The sequence below is a fragment of the Callospermophilus lateralis genome, chromosome 15 (genome assembly GCF_048772815.1).
Source record: "Callospermophilus lateralis isolate mCalLat2 chromosome 15, mCalLat2.hap1, whole genome shotgun sequence".
NCBI classification, from domain to species: domain Eukaryota; kingdom Metazoa; phylum Chordata; class Mammalia; order Rodentia; family Sciuridae; genus Callospermophilus; species Callospermophilus lateralis.
In genome coordinates, this window is record NC_135319.1 from 28021081 (window position 1) to 28046760 (window position 25680).

Sequence of the window (25680 nt, forward strand, 5' to 3'; positions counted from 1 at the left end):
TTATATTCATTCATTTTCTCTTGTGTCTTCAAGATAATCTTGAAGACACACAATACTGATGGACTACAGTCCAGATTCTGACACCATTATGGAAATAAGTCTGAGACTCCAACCTAAATCTTGAGATTCACAATAAATGTTTTCTACCACATCATCTTAAATGCCAACATTCTCAAACCTCAAAGTGAAACAATGTTTTATAGGAAGAACATGAACAAAAATTTTTTCTGCCTGGGAAAAAAAAAGATTAAATCAATAATACAGGTAGAAATTATTGTAGTCAGGAAGACAAGAAATAGTGGCCAAGTTAATCCAATTATTCTTGAAAATGTTTCCTCTAAATAACACTATGCTAACTATAAGTATTACACTGTTGAGGAGCATCAAGGAATAATTATCACTTAATCTTATTATTTGGTTATATATTTTATACTATGATTAGTAGGCAGTGTATTTTTTCAAAATTCCTGGGTAACTTCTTTATAGTCTTTTATAAATGTTAAAATAAGTACACTTATATTCTTAATACCACAGAACCACAAGATGTTTAATTTATTCTTAATTCTTTAGGATTTTTTATTTAAAGTCAAATGTTTTAATATTAAAAATTGGAAAAAATGAAATATTTCAAGAAAAAGAAAATTACACATGGCTCTGTGATGCAAAGCAACTGTACTCACTGCTAATATCTTGAATCTAATGTATGAAATGTGATATGTCAAGAGCTTTGTAATGTTTTGAACAACCAATAAAAAAAAAGAAAGTGAAAAAAAAAAAAGATCTAGGTATACTAAAAAATCTTTTTTTAATTAAAAATGTTGTTATAACATTTTGATTATAAAGCATAAAAGATTAAAAATATTTTAAAATTGTGTTTACTAATACAAAAATACCATCCTAAGTTGAAAATCATGGAAAACATAAAGACTTGTGAAAAAAAAAAGCTTTAAATGGCTCTAAATTTTATCATCAAGATATAATGGTAGTTACCAAAGGCTAGGGAGAGCAGAAAGGTGAGAAAATGAGTAAACGGTTGACCACTGAGCCTTACCCCTATCCGTATTTTGTGTTATATTTAGAGACAGAGTGTCACTGAGTTGCTTATCATCTTGCTTTTGCTCAGACTGGCTGTGAACTCTTGATCCTCCTGCCTCAGCCTCCCAAGAGGCTGGGATTATAGGAGTGCCCCCTGGCGTCAGGCACAAGTAAAATATTCTAATTATCTCTTGCATAATAGGATGACCATAAATATTATGAACTTTATATTTCAAAAAGCTTGAAGAAAGGATTCTGAATATTTTCACTATAAGGAAATGATACGTTTAAGAAGATAGGTACGTTTAACTTGATTTAAGCAACATACCGTACATTATAGGAAACCATCCACAATTCCCCAGAACACACATAATTTTCTCTTGTATCAAATTTAAAAATAGCCAAATGTCATGCTTTTGCACTTTTACAGTGTATTTATGCCTTTTTGAAACTATTTGTTCTAATTTTCAGCATGACCATGCAAATTTTAAATTTATTTAAAACCCCGTTCAGAACTTTCATATATGAAAACAAGATGCTTGGTATAAGATGAATTCCAATAGGTAGCTTATTAGTCTTCCAATTTAAGAAACCTAATGGCCCAGATAATTCAATTTTGGTTTTAAAGCGACTTACTTTCTTAACTTAAATTTTCATACTGCAATATAATACAATTAGGATGCCTTTTAAAAACATATCTGGTATTTATAGATGAAAACCAAACCCTTTATAACAATTTTCCTAGATGATTTTTACATGTAGAACAATATAGTAAAGTTTTAATCATTTTATTTGATTTTTTATCAGATAAAGAAATATATTCTCAATGAAGTATAGATTAAGAATTGAATCACAAGAAATATATTTTTTAAACTGGGAAAGATTAGAACCAGAAGATGATCATTACTTGCAGGGATAATCTGCCCCTTTCAAATGGAATTGATTTGATAGATCTCAATTTATTGGACTCTTGTTCAAACCATGTAAGAAGATTTCTTATTCATACAGGTGTTCCCCTTTGAACCCTTATCTAGACTACTGATCTACTTTTTGTACATTTAGAGCAGTTTGACTAGTTAAATATTTTTGAGTCAAAACATTTTTTTTCTTACAACATGGTGAATTTTGTTTTATTTCTCTTTGGAATTTTATCAGGCAAATGAGATGTATTTTATAAAGCCATAAAAGCAAATGAGAAAAAAATAAGCTAATATTTTGATAAACTAGTACGTGTATATTCACTGTAAGATTAAAGCAACAGAAACCCACAAATAAAGAGGCATTTTTACTCCCTCTGAAACTCTTTTCCATGGATGTACACAAAGAGAGATTAGGAACAAGATAATAGACAAGAGAAAAATTTCATTCAAGGTGCAAGAACAGGAAAGAAAGAATCAGTTAAAGCTGTGGCATGGGCAGAAACACGAGGCCATTTCCCAGAAATGATCTCACACGCGTAAATTATCCCCTTCCCTAGAGCTCAGGTGAAGGTGTACGTTTTACTTTTGGGTAAACCAAAATTGACTATACGTAAAAGAGGAACAGTAGGTCCCCTGGACCTAGTATCCTCTGAAACAGTACAAAGTAGAGGTTTCATGCTGGTTGGGGAAATACAAAGGACTCACACTTGGCAAAAAAAAAACAAAAACGTATCCAATGCAAGGTGTGGCTGTCATAAATTGGAGAGGGCAAAATCTGAAAAACACCACTCCAACGTCTGAACACAGCTACATAAGGATTAGCTAGATTAGTCTTCAAATATAAGAAATAATGGCCCAGCTAATTCAATTTTGGTTTTGAAAGTACATATATTCATAACTTAAATTTTCATACTGCAACATAAGGCAATGAGGATGTCTTTTCTGAAACCTATCTGGTTTTTATAGATGATAATCAAAGGAACCCCCATCCCACACCCATCCTTGGATTAAGATTAGAACCAATCCACATGGAAGAGCAGCATAATACTGCTAGAGAGAAAAGAGGGAGGGGAGGACCCTCTCCATGGCAGAGGACTGCAGGGACCATTAGCAGGGAAGGGTTGAGGAAGGAGTAGGAGAACACCCCAGCACTATTCTCTATTCTAAAATTGTGGCAATCACATTCCACCAGGAGAAAATGTGAACTTTGTAACACACTGAAGGTAATGACTGTTCCAAAACATAACTCCTGAATAAATTTACTCAACAGAAAAGGGGATGTTTTCATGTATTGACATAAACTCCCCATTAGTTCTTACTGTTTTACATATCTGGTAATCAACCAAATAAAACACAAATAGACTATAAAAGAAAAGAAGCACACTAGTCAAGTAAGAAAGAAAATAAGAGAACCAGACACAGATAACCTAGATATTGGAAATACCAGAAAGGAACTTGGATACTACTCTGAAGAATACACAATAGAATTCAGGAGAAAGTGGAAAGTATACGTGAACATGGAGAGATTCTACACAATGTTGAAACTATTAAAAAAATAATCTAATGGGAATGCTAAAGATTTCTATTTAAAAGGGTATCAAGATGAAGAACTTCTTTAATGAACTCATCAACAGGCTTACATAGATGAATCCATAACTTAAAAATAGGACAAGAAAAAGTATCCAAAGTAAAACACAAACATAACAGTGGGAAGGGAGGAGCACCAGAATAGAGATGCAAACACCATAAGGAAAACTGGGTTCTGATTGCAATCCCAGGAAGGGAATAAAGAGGAAATGGGGCTTGACAACTATGTGAAGATACTCAGTATTACTAGCAACATTTATTGAAAAACTGTTCTTTCCTCAAGTCTAAATTCTTGTCGTCTTTGTCAAGAAGCAGGTGGGTGTAAAGGTGTAGACTTATTTCTGACTCTGTGTTCTGTTCAATGGTCAATGTGTGTTTTGATGGCAGTATCATGTTTTTTTATATTTTGAAGCCAGGTAGTGTACTGAGTTTGTTCATTTTGCTTAACATTACTTTAGCTATTCAGATCTTTTTGTTTCCATATGAAATTGGATATTTTTTCCCCCTATCTCTGTGAAGAAGGCTATCGTTATTTTGAAAGGGATTGTACTCAATCTGAAGATTGGGGTATTATAGCCATTTTCACAACACTCATTCTTAACTAAGAGGTATTCTAAAAATGGTTCTAGACTGGGCAAATATAATACACAAAAATAGATGATGGTTATTTGAGGCCAGTTTGGAGAAATCAGAGATGACAAATAATTTTAATAAATTTCCCTTTTATGTAATAAAATGTCCTCAAATTGATTATGGTAATGGTTGCACAACTCTGAACACTAAGAACTGCTGGATTAAACACCACATTAAGTGGGTAATTACCAGAAATTGCATCTCAAAAATGGTTTAAAAGGTAAATATTTGAAGAGAAAAGTCTGAGGAATATTCTAGAAAGAAAAACAATAAAAATACCAAAAATAAAGAAACAAACAAAAATGTGGGTCCAATAAGTTCAAAACAAGATAAAAGTGATATATATTTATTACAGATAATTAATCAACTCACATATCCACAGATACAAAAAAAATCAAAATACCAATAGAACTGCCAAGCAATATAAATCATTTACATGTCATTAAGAATCATTCCAGTCATCTCCATGTCTGTAAAGTTTTTTTTATTTTTTGTGTTTGATTAACTTAAAGCCATTTTATAATATCAAGGTTAACTTACTAAAGTAATTATTATTGCTGATTTTATTATTGTTTGTTTCTAATCATATGACCTGAGAATTCCAACATCTTCAGTTACTTAGATTTAAGGATAAAGAAAAATTGAAAGAATAACCCTATATCCACTGCCCTGTAGATTAGATAACAATTTAATATTCTGGTATACTTGTCCAGTGTTAAAAACTAAATTTTCAATAACTTTTATTATTAATTATTATTAATGATGAAACGTGTACATTATCAGCCTTGGAATACATGTGCGTGTATAAAATTTATTGTAAAGTATTTCAAGGAACAATTAAAATGTTAAATGAGACCAGTATTTCTCAGATAGTGGTTCAAGATAAAAACTGGTAAGGCTAAATTTTAATAATTCATGGCAACTCTACCCTCTTCTCAGCATAAACTATGTTTTTAAAATTCATCAGTAATCTTTACTGTTTTTTCCAAATATTGTATCCCTAACATGTTTGACAGTATAATTCAAATTATAATTACTATTATTTTTCTTTTTAAAACCAGGCATATGTCCCAAAAAATAGACTTTTTTACACTTAGGAAAATCATTCTAAACTCAATCTGTTATCAAATTTTAAGATAAAACAAGTTTACATAGAAAACACAGAAAAAGGATGAATATTTTTAAAAGAAGAAAAATTCTAATATTTACAACAGAAAGACTTTCTGTAATTTAGCCCTACATAAATTTTTAAAATAATAAAATGCACAAAATTGGCTTTGTAGGTCTAAATGTTACTTCATTTGGAGAGTGATTATATAACTCCTGAGGGAGTTACCACTTCAGTCATCTCTATTTCCACACAGTGTACTGACTTGCATTAAAATCTCTTAAAATAAATTGTTAAATAACAAACTTAATAACAATGACTTTTTAAAATTACATTGATATCAAATCATTATGTTCTTGCTAAAATAGAAGCAAAGAATTGTTGTTGATGAACAGACTTAAAACTAAACTAAATTGAGAGTTTATGGATTTTAGTAAAAATGAATAAGCAGGTACTTTCTAAATAAACAAATGTATGTAGACATATATGATACATGTAAATTTGAACATGAACATGTGTCTAAGCTGGTTGGTATGTATAGACAAATTTAAATTCTGAAACCATGTCTTTGGGAATAAATTTTGTGTAAGTATGCGTAAATACACAAATAAATATTTTGAATATATGCATATGATTTCATATTCAACATATATTTTAAATTAAAAATGTTTACATTGAATTATAGTCCAAGAATTTATTAGACACTAGATGTCACTAGAGTAAAGCAGAAAAAGATAGTTTGTTTTTTTCTTTTTTAAGATTCAACTGCTAGAATAACATCTAATGGAAAATATGCAGCAGCATTTTATTAGATTCTGACCTCCATTTTTAAAGGATATTTAACTCAAATATTCAAGTTCACTCTAAGGTTACACCAGGATGAAATATACATAGGTATAGTCTTAAATGGGTGTGATTTTTTCCTCTATTCTCCACCCCCAAATCAAGGGTGGAAAAATATGTAGTATAGACATGATTTTTGAGTTGTTGACTCAACAGACTTCTTAGAAAGCTAGATTTCTTCTTAACAGTCAAGTCTACTGAAATTGTTGCAGGGAAACTGCTGCTTTAGGAATCTTTATTTTCCTCTCAAACAGGTACGGTCTTAGAGCAAGAGTGAGGCCCTAACATGAAGGGAATGTGCGCTGTCTGTCTGTCTGTCTCTCTCTTTCCTTTTTCTTTCTTCTTCTTTTTTTCTTCTTTTCTGTATTCTGAGGATCAACCCCATTGCCTCAAACACTCTAGGCAAGCACTCTACCATTGAGTTTATGTACCCAGTCCTAAAGTGACCTCAAAGAGTTATTTCTTGCATATAACAGATCCTTTGTTACCCATATATTCTGAAGTCACTGTAGCTCATACTTGGACTTGAAAACTTAGTTGTGAGGAACCTAGATTTTCTCTGTGATTTATTACTTGCACTTCACTTGCAATAACATTTTGGTGTGTTTTAAACTTTAAGTACTTATAATTAAATTACAATTACCCAGGGATGCTATCATAACCAGAATGATAATGAAAAATGATAATAAAATATACTTACTTAAAAAGTTCATTTCTGTCAATGGCTCTGTTGGTTTGGGGATCAATTGCATAGACAGTCAAGTCACATTTGCTGTAATCTTCTAAAGAAAAGGCATCCCCATGCCGGCGAGCACCAATGGATTCTACCACCACCTTGGCACCAGGAATTTGATCCTGAACATAACGATCCAAAATCCTATAAATCAAACAAAGTAAAAACATGACATTACGATGGGTTTACTAGAGGAAAAAAAAATCACCCTCAACTTGAAATGACATTTAGGAAATAAAAAATGATGGCAGCCTGTTTTTTGCTAATGTTTACTGAACATGATCCTTTGAAGGAAAGAACAACAACAAAATAAAAGACATTTTTTTTTCAGCATTTAACTCCCAGTGATGCTGGAAGTCAAATAAGGTAGAAAAAGGTCATCAACCATGTCCTATTTAAGTCTAGATTTTTGAATTTATGATATCATTTAAGCTTTTATGTGGCTCATGGGAAAGGCCGATATGTTATACAAATAAAGCTGTCTATGCTTTAAAGGAGCCAAGGGGGTCTTTGGACTCTTGACCTCACATAGTCAATGTCATAAATTACACCTCCCACCTATGTCTGAAATACCTGGAAGAGCTACATGCTAAGGTATAGGATTAGAATACCTGATATTTTTAAGGGTACAAAGATCCTGAGGGCATTATAGCAATGAGAAAATGTTGACATATTTTGCATGGTAAGTTTACAAGGTTAAGATAAAAATATTTCATGCAAATATCGGAAGCTATTTAGGTGAACACAATCAGCTAAGAAATATGCCATGTCATATCAGAATAATAATAGAAAAAGCAGATATAATATTAACTAATGGGTAATTTTCTGAAAATTGCAATTCTTCCAATTGTGTAACTTGATTTTAATTGAAAATACAATTTCCTACCATATGAATATTTGTTTTCTATTTTTCTAAATATGGCAATTTCTTGTAGATTACTATTGGAATGAACATTAATTATTTATGAACATTTCAATGTTCAGTGTTTAACTGTATGTGACAAATATGTTTACATTGCCTATACATTCAATGCTTCTTGTGGAGTCCAACTGTGATCTTGGGTAGATAACATATTCTAAAATCCTCTAACACATCTGGAAATAACTTTTGCTTAAGATATCAAATTGACCTAATTTTTGCTCTGTTAAAAATAAATTGCCTTAAGAGTTTGGCATGTGCTTGGTTTGCCCTTATTACAAGAACAATCAGGATATTAGACTTTGGAGGAAATGACTATGTGATTGTATGCCAGGGGACGCTGCCAATGGTAGTGAAATGCTCTGTCCATTTGTTTTCACATTTTATAGATGAGTTCAGTTGAAGGTTGTTCATTCTCCTTTTCTCTCATCATCCCACACTCATGGTTTCTTTATCTTACAGAATTGTTTCTGATGAGATTCTTGAGAAGAATCAAGATGCAAACAGTAGTAACATAGCATTGAAGAGCACAAAGCTTGGATTCAGTTTTCACCTTTTACACATCAATGAAATCATCTTAGACAAATAATTGTAAGCTCTTAAAGTCTCAGTTTCCTTAAATACAAAATGAAAACATCATTCCTTATATGAAGTTTTGTGTGCATTCAGTGAACTAAAGATTTTACACAAATCTTTACACATTTTTTCCAGATAGTGTTTCACAAATTATAATTATTGATATTATTATTGTAGCTATAAATTTGGTTCTAGTATTTGCATTAACATGTTTTTTCCTTGAATCTAATGAAAAATATTTAATTAATTTGTAGAACTATTAGTAAAGCATATTACTGGTACAACTCAATCACAAATCAAAATCAAACAAATGTGAGTACATGATTTAAAAAAGAAATTGTAGAATGTGTGCTAGCTGTCCCATTCCTTTAGTTTAACAATTTATATCTTCTGCAGATCCTTTTTGCATTATTTGATATCTTTGGAGGAAATTCCTCATGTATGCATGGATTAATTGTATGCTGTGCTACAATGAAGAAACATTTTTGTTAAGTCTGTATTTTCAACTGTGTTTCAGTGCAATACTGCAGAATCACAGTAAGAAAAAATTAGATGTAGAATGAAAAATTGCTGTACTAATTCCTTTATGATTTCAGAGGATCATAAGTCAATGAAGTCTAAAATAAATGATAACATTTAAAACATGCAATAATGTCTTCTTCCTGAACATTATTTTCTTGGAACTTTTGGTATGAAATATATCTTATGATAAAAATAATGTATCCTAATTCAAATTCTTCCTAATTTTTTTTTCTTATGTAAACCTGAAATTAATACTTTCTTTTTGTACCAGGGATTGAACTCGGAAGCATCAACCAATGAGCCACATCCCCAGCCCTATTTTGTATTTTATTTAGACACAGGGTCTCACTGAGTTGCTAAGTGCCTTGCTATTGTTGAGGCTGGCTTTGAATTTGTGATCCTCCTGACTCAGCCCCCAAGCTGCTCGGATTACAGGTGTGTGCCACACGTCCAACTTAATACTTTTTTATAAAAACATATTTTGTAAAATCCTATCTTCAACCTATTATCAATATTTATTTATTAAGCATTTTCTACATCTATCTTCATTACATATATTGCATATATGTAGTTTTATTATGTATGCATGCATTTATTTCACATATACATACACATGTATGTGGATATGTATATATAACTATATATAAACATATTTATAGAGAGATAATGTGAAATGGTCTCTATCTAATCTATAATATTTTTATCTGCAGAAACAAATCAAAAGAGATGTCTATGTTTACCCAATGTTAATAATGCTTAGGTTCAGGTGGTATGACTTAAAAATTTTTGTGATTTTTCTTATTATTTTGTTTGAATTACTTAGAGTACATATAATAAAAACAATATAGTCATAATTTAAAAAAAAAATCTTTAATTCTCCATCTCCTCTCCTTCAATTTCTTTAGGAAAAAATATTCATGTGTAAGTCTATATGTTCAGAAATAAAAAATGTAAAACAATTAAGTTGGGTATACAGTTATATAACAAAATTACAGGAAAACTCAGGTAAGAGTTAAGTGGGAAGATTTTATTCATTCATTTATACATTCATTCAATATATTGTATTCATATCACATTATTTTACCCACTCATCTTTCTGTGAATGCATTTGTTGATACTATAATGAGGTTATTGTGAATAACACTGCAATGAACATGGGCATGTAGATATTTCTTCAACATCCTGATTTCAGCTCTTTCAGATATATGCTTAGAAGTGAGGTGCTAGATCATATGGTAATTACAATTTCTAATTTGGGGGAACCTCCATTCTGTTTTCCATTGTGCTTACATGGCCTGATATTTCAGTGTGTAATTGGTCCATTTTCTCCACAACCTTACCAAAACTTTTCTTTTTTTCTCTTTTGGTAACATCCATCCTAATAGTTGTAAGGTGATATCTTATTGTGGTTTTGGTTTGCATTCTCATGATGATTAGACATGTTGAGCACTTTTCACATACCTGTTGTCTATTTGCATGTATTCTTTTGAGAAATATCTAGTCAAGTCCTATGGCCATTTTGGCAGAGGACAGGGGATGTTGCCCTATACAAAAAGTAACTAAATATGAATTTAAATAATTTAATATAAGGTCTGAAACCACAAAATCTAGAAAACCACATAGAAGTAAATGTCTTGACCTTGGTTTTGGGGATGCTTTCTTGAGCATGATAACAAAGGCACAGGCGATAGAAACACAAATATCTAAATGGGACTACTGCAAGCTATAAAACTTATGTAGCACAAAAGAAAAATCAGCAAAACAAGAAGGTCACTACCACAGTGAGAGAAAATTTTTGCAATCCAAATATCTGAAAAGGGGCAATTTCCAAAATACATAGAAAGTTCTTCTATGTCTTTTCTCTCCCTTATCATTGGCTTTGCATGATAATTATTTTTGGAAGTATCCCTTAGTTTTATAAAGCTTAATTCAAAGGAACCTAGACTATTTTGGGGAGTGGGACTGGGGATAGGGCCTATATTTTATAATTACTGAGTAATTTATTATCTGACTCAAAAACACACATAATTTTGGTATCTATAAAAGAATAGTGTTTCCTGGACACAAGCAAGGAATATAAATTAATCATGGCATTTTCAGGTAAATGGATGGAGTTAGAAAAGATAATGTTAAATGAAGTCAGCCAGTCCCAAAAAACCAAACGCCGAATGTTTTCTCTGATATAAGGAAGCTGATTCATAGTGGGGTAGGGAGAGGGAGCATGAGACAAATAGACAAATAGGGTAGGAGGGGAAGGGAGGGGTCATGGGGTTAGAAATGATGGTGGAATGTGATGGATATTATTATCCACAATACGTATATGAAGACATGAATTAGTGTGAATATACTTTGTATACAACCAGAGATATGAAAAATCTCTTGTGCTCTATGTATGTAATAAGAATTGTAATTCATTCTGCTGCCATATATAAAGTTAAAAAAATTAATTTTAAAAATAGCATGCTTATTAATTACATTTCCTGTAAAAAACCAAACTTGGATTCAGGCAAAATTTCCTCTTAGAGCTAACTAGTGAATTTTACCTGTGCCTTGTGTTCCTTGAAAACAGTGATAATTAGGAGTCCTCCTACCCTTCTTTGTTCAGAGAAACCACTGACTGCAAAGAATTCAGCCTTCCTACCATGACTTATATAAGACTCAGGGTGGTCCCTGGTTTATTTATAAGAAAGCCAAACACATTTCTATTCTGTATTTTATGAATGATTAGGTGAATTGTTTTATCACTAATGATTGATAAAATCAAATCAATTTTTTGTTAGCCAAACTTTTTAAAAACTTGGTGACTCAGTAGGCTTAATGGGTTAAATTTTCTCTTTCCTTGATCCCCTTAGGCTGACCCCCAACCCCCACTTACCCCGATCCCCCCATTACAACAACAGCTCATACAACCTCTTCTTTAGTTCCCTGATAAAATAGGCTGATGTCTGGGTAAAACATTCTCTTATATATACTTTACCCTATGGTCATCTTACTTTCCCCACACCCAATTCTTTCTAGCCTCATTTACTCCTCCCTGTAAAAGAAAATCCCTTTCTCCCTAAACTTTGAGATATTTGCAGACCTCTTGGTCAGAGAATTCACCATTACAACAGTCCTCCTTTCACTAGCACATTCTTTCACCTTTCCTACAATAATCCTTTTGAATGCCATCTCTTCTTGCTTAAATCCAAATTTGTCTTTATTTGACATATAATGCAATTATAGAAATTATTACTCCAATTTTCTCTTTATTCTTCCTATATAAGTCTGTGTATCAACAACTAAGACATGTGAAATGCAATGGAGTTTTAGCAAACTCAGTGTGAAACAAAATAATATTTACTATTCCCTTTTCTGTTCCAATGTGTTATGGACTTCATGTTTGCATCCGTCTAAACTTTACATGTCAAGGTCCTAATCTCCCACTGTGGCTGTATTTATATATGAGCTCTCTAGAAAAACAATAAAGTTAAATGAGGTCCTAAAGGTGGAGCCTTGATCTAATGTCTTTAGAAGAAGAGACACCAGGAAGCTCCCTTCTCCCTCCAAAGGAGTACTCAATGAGAGTACTCAACCAAAAGGGAGAGCCCTCACCAGGCATTCACTTTATTGGCACCTTGATCTTGGACTTCCATGGATCTCTAGAACTGTGAGGAAACAAAAATCTCTGCTGTTAAAGACACCTAGTCTGTAACATTGTCATGGCAGTCTGAGCAGACTAAGATGTAGTGTGAGCAAGCCAAGAGGTCCCCAAATCTCTGATTGTATTTGTCACATTTCTTTCAGTTAATTTGTGTGAAATCTGGTCAACACTACTTAATTATAATTAAAAACTGTTCAAGAAAACTGTAAAATAATAAGTACTGTCTAAACCATTTCTTTTGCTGCCACTAAAAATAGCAATAACAAGCCCTAACCAACTGAAGATCTTTGCTCCCTGTTAATGAAAATCCATCCTGTGTACTGTGACTCATGGGAAGATAGAGTCACAGGCTGCTTAAATTAGTTATTTCTATCACACACACAAAAATATGCTTAAGACTGTGCTATCTATGACATAGGAATTGCATATAATATTCATTAAAGCCAAAAAGAAGACATTATTTCTTGTCTGACTGGCATTTATGTTCTTTCCCTGAAAACAGCCTGATTTTGATTTGAGAAATTAACCTTGTCTCCAACAGTCACTGTTGAGACTCTGTCTCAAAATTTTAAAAAAAAAAGGACTTTGTATATACCTCAGTGGTTAAGCACTCATGGGTTCAATCCCTAATACCAAATATATATATCTTATGATACTGTTTATAAGGAATATGTGGTAGGAATGTAGCAATGAAAAATAGCAAAGTTATCTTGACTTCAAAAATTTTGTGTAAGCTTTGCCAATTGTTTGATACCATTAATTATCCAGTGTGGGGTATACAGGACATTTTTTTCTGAGTTCTGCTTTTCTTTTATCACATACAAGAAGAGACTATGGTATATATACTTTTAAAATATGTGAATTTGCTCAACATAGTAAAAATTCAACAATATTACCTTTTCATCAGCAGGTACAGAGAAAAACACAGTAGCGTGGACTGTGTATTCTACCACTTCTAGGTTATTTAAGTATTAAGTAGATTCAGGTAGAAACAAAATAAATGACAACATAACCATTATATTTACTATAAAAAATAAATTAAAGGTGGCTGACGACCAAAATAATTGCCCTGAATTTACATTGTTGATAGCAACTTATCTATTTAAAACACAAATACTAGAGTCAAATATATTACAGAATAGTGTCCAAGTATGGCAAACTTTTTCAGAACAAAAGAAATAGCTTTACTTGATCTCCTAAGAAATGAAAAACCAGCAAAATAATTAGAAAAATTGCAATAATTATTGAATAAAAGCCAAATTTTAATTTAGAGTTTCATCATTACATTATAATTTAAAAGATCTATAACATACCCAGAATATTTATATAATTATGTACTATTTAGAAGCATTTTAAAACTGAAAACTTCTAAGGAACTATATGTCAGTATAGATAATATAAGCTTTGTTATGGGAACATATTTAGTGTGCTACCATATTCTAAATCATATAAAATATAAAAGTTTAAGCAGCTTTTTAGAATAAACTTTGAAAAACATGTCAACTTTTTTTTCCTATGAAAATTCCTTTATTTAAAATCAGAAACTAAGGTTTTGAATAAAAACTGGCTCTCATTCTTGAACAAAGTTATTTTAGGTACCTATCCATGAATTTAAATTTACAGCATCAACTTAATCAGTTTCATGTATACATGCATCTTTATTTGGATTCAGCCATATATTGCATTATACAAAACTAAAGTGTAAGGTCTTAATTGAAATAATTGCATAGCTGAGACAGATATTTACTTATGGTTGATTTAACTTTCATTTTTTACCCTAAAATTATTATAACATCCATATTCTAAATTACCCATCAGTACTAATGAAAAATAAAGTGAAAGTATCATTTTTATGAGAATTTATGACCTTGCATGGTCAGCTCACTCTAAAGAAATATAGGTTAAGTTTTAAATCAGATTTACCTCCTGAGAAGTAATGCAGGAAAGAGAACTCAGTTTACTACTGGTCTATAGATACACATTCAAATTAACTTCCACTCTTATCTATCTGCGTGTTTCTAGAAATTACACAATCTCTCAGTTTTAGGGCATACCTCTGCAGAATGGGAACACTAGCTACACATAACTTAAAGAGTGTGTAGAAGGAGTTAATTAGAAAACACCTACGAAATACACATAACCCAACAAATAGAGTGCTGTGTTACATTTGTGTTAGCTATAGGAATTTTTAAGGTTCCATGATTGTAAACTCTAATGCTTAGACTTTTGCTGAAGTAAATGGTTTATATTTTAGTAGCACTATTTATCTCCACTCCAGGAACTTGTCAATATTTTTCAAAAGCCTTCCTAAAAGAATCAAGTCACTGGGGCCTGCTGGAGGAATACACAATACAGGTTTTACTGTATTCCTAACTTCTTTGCTACATTATTATAAACCTATAGGGACCTTCCTCAGATTATAACCCAATTACTACTACCCATAGTCCTCAGCATTTGGTTCATTACATTCTATGGTCACCTCTCTACCCTAACCCATAGGATAACAATATTTTCTCTTAATTTGAAATCAGACTCAGAAATAATTCTGATTTTCTACCAAAATTGGTATTGTTTTGTTACCTTTGCAAATGACTCTATTCTTTTCTTTGTGTGTGTGTGTTTGCTTGTGTATTTCACTTTTGTCTAGATAAGGTGAAAGGCAAGTTTGTGACCGCTTTGATTAGGCCTGCTTGCTTTAATTTCCTTCTTTTGTGTTTGCTTTATTTTTGTGAACTCATTTTCAAAGTATTTTATCTTGTTTTACTGCTTGAATCATTGTAAGCTACTTAAATTCTCTTTGGAATAAGATAGAATATTAAGTAGAATTAAATTTAGCCTCAGATACATGAGACATAAATGAAAACAACTAAAATACATTTATCAAATTAACAATATAAATAAAGTTTTCTTATATAAACATTTGGTTGAATTTATTTCTCACATTAAAAAACAGCAGCAGTGTCTGAGGTAAATTGCAAATAAATTGGAGAAAGTTAAGAGAAGAATCATAGACATGATTAAGAAAATAGAGGATAAACACCTTGAGGAACAGCTCAGTGGTAGACCAGTCTCTCAGCATGTGTGAGGCCCTGGGTTCAATTTCCAGTACCTCAAAAAGAGGGAGAGGGGTGATATGATTGAATTTTGCTGAGTGGAGTGGCTACCCTAGTAAAAGATATATTTATTTAAGTTACACTGTATCTTGATTGAATTGTAAACTAATGAGATGTTCTATTGGGCAAACTTATGGATTATAAAAACAATATAATGCTGTATTACTCATTTCATTTAAAACATGGAGAAAGAGAGAAAATGAGAGAGAGAGAGAGAAAGAGAGAGAGAGTTTCAAAAGAATTAGAGGCCCCACTGTGTTTTTTGGAAATCTCTATAAAACAACTGTTATTTTAAATGTTGTAATAAAACAATATATAAGAATGCCCTATTTTCATATTATGATTTCCAATTATTTTCTATTTGGTGAGAGACAAAGCTCTGGAAACTAACCTGAACTGAATGATGTGATATATGAAGACCATAAAACAGATAAATGTTAGTTAAGTTTACCCACTCTATATCTTTCTGCTTCTCTCCATAATTTCCAGATTTTTTATAAAATAGAGAGCTAGAATAGGTCTTTTTTCATTGTTTTATGATTGAACTTTTCTTACAGAATATTAATAACCACTTCCCCTCAAGTCACAGAAAAAAATATTTCTGTATAATTTCTTTTGTCAATTAGTAAGATAATTTCTAAATTCTTTTAAAATATCAATTGCAAATCCACAGTTAAATTGAAAATATCAGAGTCAACATATTTACACCTTTAATTATTTATGTTATTTATTTTTCTCAATCTATCTCAATCTAGCCTTCAATCTTACTGTTTTCTTAAAATATTCTCTTTACTATTTATTAATTTTTATATGCTAATAACTATTTTTACAGGGCAAATGTGGATAATGCAAGAATATCTTCATTTTACTTAAAACTAAAAAAATAATGTTTTAATTGGATCTTCTATTAAAATATTATTTATATTCTATAATATAAATATATTCAACCTAGTAAAATTCTCCTTATCTTTTATTGAAAATAACAGCAATTGTTCAAAGATTTTAATTTTTGTTAGAATTAAGGGCAAAAACAGAGGGTTCTTGATATAATTATAGGAAATATTTTGTTTGTTATTTTTCTAATTTTTACCTGTTTCTGTGTCCAAAGTTTGAATAAAAAAAGAAAAATATAGAGTAGAAATAATAGTAAAGCTGACAGAATATACCATCTATGTATGCCAGTGAAGCCTCATCCTATATTTTAATCTATTACATTTTCATGTTATTTAAAAAGCTTGGGAAAACAGCACAAATATGATTTTAATTTTTCCATGATCATATCTTCAGATAGGAAATATTAGTTGAGAAAATTGATTTATTATTCTTCTACACTTTGTTTCTCCCAACATAAACTGGTATGGTTTTAATTATAAGCACTCAAAAATTTGTTAATTAATGGACAATGACTATTTTGGACATCAAAATAAGAAACTACCTGAAACAAATAGGACAGCTTACATGACTCTTTACTAAATAAACATACAAAGGAATCTTTGGAAAACTATTTGATGAGTCATTTGCTTTGGTTACTTCACTTATAGGAAAATATGGACAAACTTGGAAAATGTAAGTGACACAAAATAAAAAAGAATTTGTCTTAATGTATATAAAATATAATATTTATTAATTATTATAAGTTTCAGCCATTTTTAACAGATGACTAATCTTTAATATAAATAATTTATTTGTTAAATTAAAAACTTTAACTCTCAAAAACAACTACTAGAAGTGAAATGTACAGAACACCCTTATTGAAGCCTCCTTTCATTGATGCTGTTAGTTCAATACTAAAGGATCATGCATAATTAAGAATACTTTCATATGATACTGAATACTAAATAGACATTAAATCTGTACAATTTTTTACATCTCAAAGATTTAAGCATTAAAGATACTACTGCAGGGCTGGGGATATAGCTCAGTGGTAGAGTAAGGGATTAGCATATGTGAGGCCTAGATTTAATTCCCAGTACCACCATAAAGAAATACTACTGCAATGTGCATGATTATTTATATAAAAAACATATATTTAAAATATAATTGGATAGTGGGCTATCTTTTTTTCTAAAAATAATTAGTGTTTCTTATAATGAATTAAAAGTCTTTCTTCTTGCAAGAAGAGATTACTTTTCCTTCTCTACCAAAATAAAACTAAAAGCTAAATATTTCAGAAAAATAAAAAATCAATTACCTTTGTGCTGAAGAATTACCGATAGTTTAGCTAAAATCAAATTGCATTCATCTTTAAAAAAAATAGAGAATTTTACCTTGTGTATTAAAATACAGGATTTCGTTACTATATTAGAATTTGTGTCCTATTTTTATGATTGGCTTTAATATATTTTATAATTATTTCATTCCTATTTCAGAAAATATTATTTTTTCACAAATTGTACTATCAAAATGACTAAATTCCATTATTTGATAAAAAATTAGGCCATTTATTGATCAATAGAGTAGAAGTAAGGGAACAGGGGGAGGAAAGAGGGGAGGAAAAGATGAAATACTGGAAACTGAATTAGAGCAAATATTCCATGCTTGTATAATTATATCAAAGTGAGCCCTAATGTTATGTATAAATAAAAAGAACCAATAAAACATAACAAGCAAATAAATAAAAAGGAAATAGTACAGAAAAAGAGCAAAGGAAAAATAATGGTAGAGTTATTATAAAAAATAAAACATAAGCATTCCAATATATTATGCTTAAAATCCTTCAATAAAAATATGACTGACTACCAGAAAAAGTTAGACCATTCGTAATAATTCTCTACTGATCATTTCTTTTAACCATCTTTGTGATAAGTTAACTTAGAGAAAATTTGCATGTTTCTGGTAACTTACTTAGAAAACACAGCTTATAGGACAAGCTATACAACTTAAGAAACTTTTAAGGTGGCTGTGGTTACCATATTGGACAGACAAGGAATCTCCATATTAAGCTGAATTTGAAGTCTTCCAAGTGACCTATGAGGTTCCATATAACTTATTTTCTACTTTCTTATCTGTATTTTGATTTGCTGAGCATACTCTACCTGAGTTTTTATATCTGCAGTTCCCTCTTTCTTTGTGGTTATTTGAATCTAATTGCATAGTCATGTGGTTTTCTACCTTAGTTTATTCAGTTATCTCTTCAGATTTAATCTTATCAAATAGGCTTTCCTTAACTACCCTCCTTAAATTAGTATAACCTACCTGCCACAATTTTATATTTGCAAGTTATATTTACTTGTGTTTGTTGGAAGTGAAGTACCTAACATCATATTATATATTAGCTTATTAATAATGCTATTTTATTCACTGTTTCCTTGCAAGAGAAAATAAACTTCATGTAATCTTTGTTTTCTGGTTTATCTGAGAGCTTACAACTCATAACTAACTTTTTAATGAGTAAATCACTAGCTTTATGTTATGGATATTAGAGTTCAATTTATTATTCATGATTTCTTAGCTAATCATTAGTGGGGTGTAGCTTAAGCATAACTCCTTCTAACTCAAACAGAATTTAACCTTTCTCTTCAAGACCAAGTCTTTATTATACTGATTTAAGAAAATGTAAGTAATGAAATTTATCATTTACTGTTTCATGGATTTGCTTGTCAAAAGACATGTGAATTCTTACCTAGAAATATGTGTTTTGGCTAGATTTCCAAAGTATGTTTTGTAACTTTAATTCCAGGAACTATAAATTGATTACACAGACACATTTCAGGTGCTTTATAAATATTTCATGGAGATGAGGTTCTTGAACATTAAATCAATAACTGCTTCAATAAAGTCCTACTAAAATTGAATTTTCATATTGTATTTAGAAAGTAAGAGAAGCACTGGAGCAACTCTGAGACCTAAATTACTGGTTCCAATTTGTATAATATTTCCAAAATATTTTTTATATAATTTTGGGATTTAAGTTTTAGAACTTCAATCATTATTAATTATTATTAATTTTATTAATTTGGTGTTTATAGTGAAGAAGAAGAAGAAATGAAGAAGTCAGGAAATAAAAATACATTTTAGTTTCTTCTCTGTATGCTTATTTTTAAGTATTTGTTGATGTTAAATTGTCCCTGCTCTTATCCTCCCAGCTGTTGCCCCTATGCCTTAATCTCAAGAACGTTTAAGTAAGAAAAACACAAAGTTACAAACAGATAAATTCTAAGATCAACCTGAGACACTGCAGATGTGTAAGGCTATCTGTAGGAAGACTAGGATAACATACTTACACTGAAATTTGTTGAATGCATTAATCTAATTAAAAATAGATGTTTCACCAGGTATTGTGGTGCACACCTGTAATCCCAGTGACTTAAAAGCTGAGGCAAGAGGATTGCAAATTCAGTGTCAATCTCAGCAATTTAGTGAAACCCTGTCTCAAAATAAGAGATAAAAAAGGCTGAGGAGGGCTGGGATCGTGGCTCAGTGGTAGAGCGCTCCCCTAGCATGGACCGGACCCGGGTTCGATCCTCAGCACCACATAAAAATAAAAAGACATTGTGTTGTGTCCATCTACACCAAAAAATAAATATTAAAAAAACAAATATATTTAAAAAAGGCTGAGGATAGAGCTCAGTGGTAAAGAATTCCTGGGTTCAAGCCCCAGTACAAAAACAATAACTAAAAAAAAAAAAAGATGTTTTATTACCAACGGGATTTGACCAGTTGTTTAAGCATGACATAACAAAAATGATTTTAAAATTTATTGAAACAATTTAAGCCCATTTGGGGAAATGTGGAACTAATCATTATCACCATTATAGCAGCCAAGATTTACTCTAAGCATTCTAGTTTCCAGGTGCTATGCTGTTAGTTATCAAACTATAGTGGTCTTGTTTGCAAAAACTTTTTTATCACAAAGTGGATATAAGGTTATTAAGTTTTCCTTTCATCAAGTTTCCTGATTCATCATAATTTTAGACGTTCCAAGGAAACGTTGGATTATGTTTTGACCTTAAATATGGGTCTACCTAAAGGAAAAAAATAAAATGATAATCTCATTGAATTCAAAATGTCCACTTCATTTATAACAGGAATTTCTCATGGGAAATACAGAAAGTGGCTTTGATGATGAAATGACTTGTCATCTATGAATGTCCAAAGGGAATGAACATGTTATTAGTCTGGTCACTGGAACAATAAATTTTTATATTTAATTAACTAATTGGCACTCTGTGGTCTACATGGTTTATGTTTATATTTTATTACTCTTTAGTACTGATAGGATGAATATGTAGGGATTCACACTGCTTAATCAGGTCTAAAAGTTCTATTGTTTTCATCAACAAAGGTAACTTTCAAAAAAGTGGTCAATATATTCCTTCTTGAGAAAAATCTAAAATCTGGGGCTAGGGTTGTGGCTCAGCGATAGAATGCTTACCTAGTACATGCACTGGGTTCGATCCTCAGCACCACATTAAATAAATAAATAAATAAAGGTATTGTGTCCAACTACAACTAAAAAACAACAAAAATATTTTTAAAATCTACAAAGAGGAATCAGGAATGGAAAGGACCATCCCTTTAACAATCAGTGATAGAAAACTGAGTATCTACATATAAAAGAATATACCATATATAAAAACTAACTTTAAATAGATTAAAGACCTACAAGTAAGACCTAAAGCTATAAAACCCCAGTAAAGAACATATAAGTATAGTTACATACCATTATATTTGGTAATGATTTGTTGAATGGGATACCAATACCATAGTTCACAAAAGCAACAATAGACAAATGGGATGACATCAAATTTAAAATCTTGTGTTTATTATAGGACCCAACCAACAGAGCAAAAAAGTAACCTATGGAACCACACAAAAAGCTGAGGAGTTTATATCAGAATATATGAAGAATTTCCTTCCCCAGCTTAACTACAAAAAAAATTCAAATAACTCCTGTGAAAATAGTCAAACAACTCACACATTGCTTCAAAGATTACATACAAACAGCTAATTGCATATAAAAATATGCTCAATTTTATTACTCACCAGAAAAATTCAAATGAAAAACACAACAATGTATGACCTTGAATCCTTTATGATGGTTACTATCAACAAAATTAAGAGAAAAAGAGAAATCTTTGATAGGAATGTGAAGTAGTACAAAGCTTTGTGTACTTTTGGTGTAAAATGATACAAATATTATAGAACAGTATTATGTTCTTTAAAAATATTAATGAAGTAGAACTCCAATATATTCCAAAAATTTCAACTGTGGGCATATATACAGAAACATGAAATGAAATCAAGGTCTATACAAGATATTTGTACACCTATGTTCATAGAAGCAGTATTCACAATACCCATGAAGTAGAAGGAACCCAAATGTTTTTCAAGGGATGAATGGATAAACAAAACATAGTAGGCACATACAATAGAATAAAATTTAGCTTTAAAATATGACTAGAACTGGTGACATAATACACCATGGATGAATACTGATGCTATTACATTAAGTGAAATAAGCCAATTACAAAAGGAGAGATTGTATTATTCTATTTACATGATATATTTAAAGTCATCAAATTTATATATTTAGAAAGTAAAATGGTGGGATAACAGGAGAGGGAGATTTGTTACTTAATGTATATAGAATTTCAGTTCCACAAGATAAAAACATTCTGGGAATCTGTTTAAGAGCAATGTATAAAAATTTAACAATAAAAAGTTATAAATTTAAAAATCGCTAAAATGATAACATTTATTATGTGAAATTTTAGCACAATGAGAAAAGGAATGAAGCAAATATGTGTCTTTTTGTTTAATATACTGGAAAAGACATATTTAATACTTTCAAGATTATTAAAAGAGAGCTGTGGGTGTACCTCAGTGCAGAGTGCTTGCTTAGTGTGTGCAAAGTCCTGGGTTTCATCACCAGTATTAAAAAAAAATTATCAAAAGATAGATGTCTATTCCAGTTTTCAAGATAAGAAAGTATAGCCACAAGTATTAACTATCTTGCCCATTTACAATAGAATCTCATATGTACTTTTGAATTCATAAACTGTTATTCATTATAGAGTTAAGTTCTTTTTTAAAAATGTTCAAAAACATGATATCATTCTATGTAAAGTTGAACTGTCCTTTATATAAAATCCTCTTTATGTAAAAAGTTTAACATTCATTGTATATTCATAATATTCATTGTAAAGGTATATTATTTAGTTCTCAACAATCTTATAGGCTTTATTAGTTCTTATTGACCAAAGGTGACACTTAGGTCTGAAACAATCAGTTGTTATAGTCTGTGTTACAAACCAGTCATATGAAGTTCAAGCTCCTTTTGTAATCATACATTTATCTGAAGTTGTAAAACAATTTTTTTCTTCTTCATATGATCACATCCACACATATCTAATAAGGTCATCATGTCTTACAAATCTCTACAAAACTGTACTTTTGTTTTGGATTTTCTATTTCAGTTTAATTAAATATAAAGAAAAGGCATCATGATTTTTTGTGCACAAGACACTCATTGAATAGAAGTATCAAGTTCCTACTATATAACTACAGTTAGAGCAATAAAAAGAATTTTCCTACCTACATAAAGATTATATTCTAGTGGGAAAATGACATATTTGTCAAAATATTAGATAATGCTTTGGAGAGAAATAAAACAGAATAAAGGGTTAGAGTTTAAAAAGGGTACCATATGAAAGCACAGAACAAACACAAAAACACACAAATAAATACAAAATATGTTAAGATAGTTTAGAATGAAATAGTGAAGATATTTTAATACTGTGTGATAGTATAAAATTAGAGAATAGCAGCCTAATAAATAATGGCACCTATAACTGAGTCAACAACATATTTGACCATGTAATGTCCAATGTTAACAAAGAATAAGAACATGCTACATGTTTTATATAACTAAGAAGACATATTGTTCAAAATTAGTTTTAATATGGTTTTATAGAATAATCTCTAGAAACTGAGACATACTATTTTTAAAACTAACATTTTCTGGACTAGCTGGATTGCTAACATAATACATTTTATTTTTTATATAATCTAGGACTGCAAATGAAGCATACATTAAACTATGGATTTAATTGCCAAAATATTAGCAATTTGCAGTCTTTTGAAGTTTTGTTGCTGTATCAATCAAAGCATTCAGAATAATAAAATCTTCTCAAACCTTTTATTGATCCTTGAAGGTAGTATCAAAATATTTACATATTTCCAATGAAGCTATATAGAGAAAATAGTAATCTAACTTATCATAAAGAAACTCTTTTAAAAGATAGCTTTAATCTGAATATCATAATGATTAAAATGACTTAATAAAATTAAAAACAGTCATATGAAAATAAATATATAAGTAAACAAAATCCATTACTCTGTAAGATCTTCTATCTTTTTTTCCACTAAAGTAGGGGGCACATTGGAAACAATGACTTGCATATCCAGCTGATTGACCACAGAGACCTGAAAAAAAGAAGAAAAATAACTCATTTATTTTTACTCAGAAATTCAACACAATGTATAGAGAGAATAATTTTATGTTGCCATCTACTTTTTATATAAGGCCCAACTTCTCTACCATCTATGTTGCACATAGATGCATTATCAGGGAGTCAGAGTCAATAGTTATAGCAATCACTCAATTAAATTAAATGTGAAGTAGTCACAACATTACTGGGAGAAGTGAAAGTGTTGCAAATCAGAGTACACACAATTCCTTTGAAGAGCTCAGCTACCATTTAATTCTACTGAATATTACTATTTAGAAAGAAAATTCAGATTTGCTGAATATTTCAATGAAGAGAAGAAATGCAAACTATTATGGAAAATGTTTTCAAATAATTAAAAACATTTCTAACCATTTTTTTTAGCGTAATACATCAGGTCTGAAGACTGTATAATAAGCCAGGGATCTGTTGGCTTATCACCTATGCACAACAGTTAACATTGGCAGTGTGACCTCTGTACTTCTAACTCATTATATAACTATCTGGACCCAAATACCTAAGTTTTACTTAAACAGATCAGACCTGATTCTTTATTTACAAAAATCACGTAACTTCATCAGAAAAATTGATTTTCACAGTTTTTATGTAACTTCTTCTTTTCTTATTGGTCCTGGATAAAAATAACAAAGTTATGTAGAAACCTTTTCAAATTACTTTTGAGTTTTAGCAGAAAAACACATGAAAAATCTCTAGATGTACATATATAAAACTTAGAAAATTGTTTCTTTCCTTCTCTCTCTCTCTCTCTCTCTCTCTCTCTCTCTCTCTCTTAATATTAGACCAGGAAAAGTCAGAAAAAAAATCTAGTGAAAAAGAAATATCCTGGAAAAATAACAATCATAACATATTATTTAAACAAGAAATATCTTCACCAGAACCTCCTGAACCTCCTGAACCTCCCATCATATCCTATAACTGCCCTCTCACCTGGACTCAGAAGTTCTGAACTAGTGGCCTCAGGAATGAGGAGCTATCCCAGTGTATTTGAGTGGAAGTACTTCCAACTACTTAGTGGGAGGAGGTTCAGGAGTGATAACATGGTAGTTATTGACAGGCAAAGCAATGAAGAACATAAGCAGTATATTGAAGGGATGAGAGAGAATAGGGATAATCATTCTTTATTTCCTTTAATACAGGTTAACATCACTATCCGTCCGGTTGGATGTGTCTCTATAGATCTGTCCCTATATCTAATAAACATGTTTTTCCTTATCAGCATTTGGGCTCGAATAAAATGCATTCAAGGCATATTTGATAAATGCATATTTGATAATATGTAATAAGCACTGGTTAACTGTTCACCCAGCTCTTTCTGTTTTCCTAGTGGGATCACTGTAAAAATAGATTTCCCAGACTTCCAGGTTGGTTATTACAGACATATGATCAAGTTCTTGCCAATGTAAAGACAGGAAGGGAAAGAATTAATAATATTAGACTTCTTTTATCTGAGAAATCCGCCCCCATCTACATCAGGATGAAGAAGCCATAAAGAAGAGAAGTACAAAAGGGGAGGAGCTTAAGTCTCTGAACTTTTTTGAATAACTATAAAGGACACTAGTCAAACATGTATACTCTCT

The 25680-nt window shown here is 30.8% G+C and overlaps 1 protein-coding gene across 16 annotated transcripts in view; it reads right to left on the minus strand.

The window, feature by feature from the left end:
• Pcdh15 (protocadherin related 15) overlaps nt 1-25680 on the minus strand; it is a 702462-nt gene that overhangs the window by 24215 nt on the left and 652567 nt on the right. For all 16 annotated transcript variants that reach the window (XM_076835193.1, XM_076835192.1, XM_076835191.1 and 13 more), the window contains 2 exons: nt 23971-24059; nt 6827-7003 (listed from right to left, as the gene is read on the minus strand). In XM_076835193.1, the coding sequence (XP_076691308.1) occupies nt 6827-7003; nt 23971-24059 (266 nt within the window). The remainder of the gene's footprint in view (nt 1-6826; nt 7004-23970; nt 24060-25680) is intronic.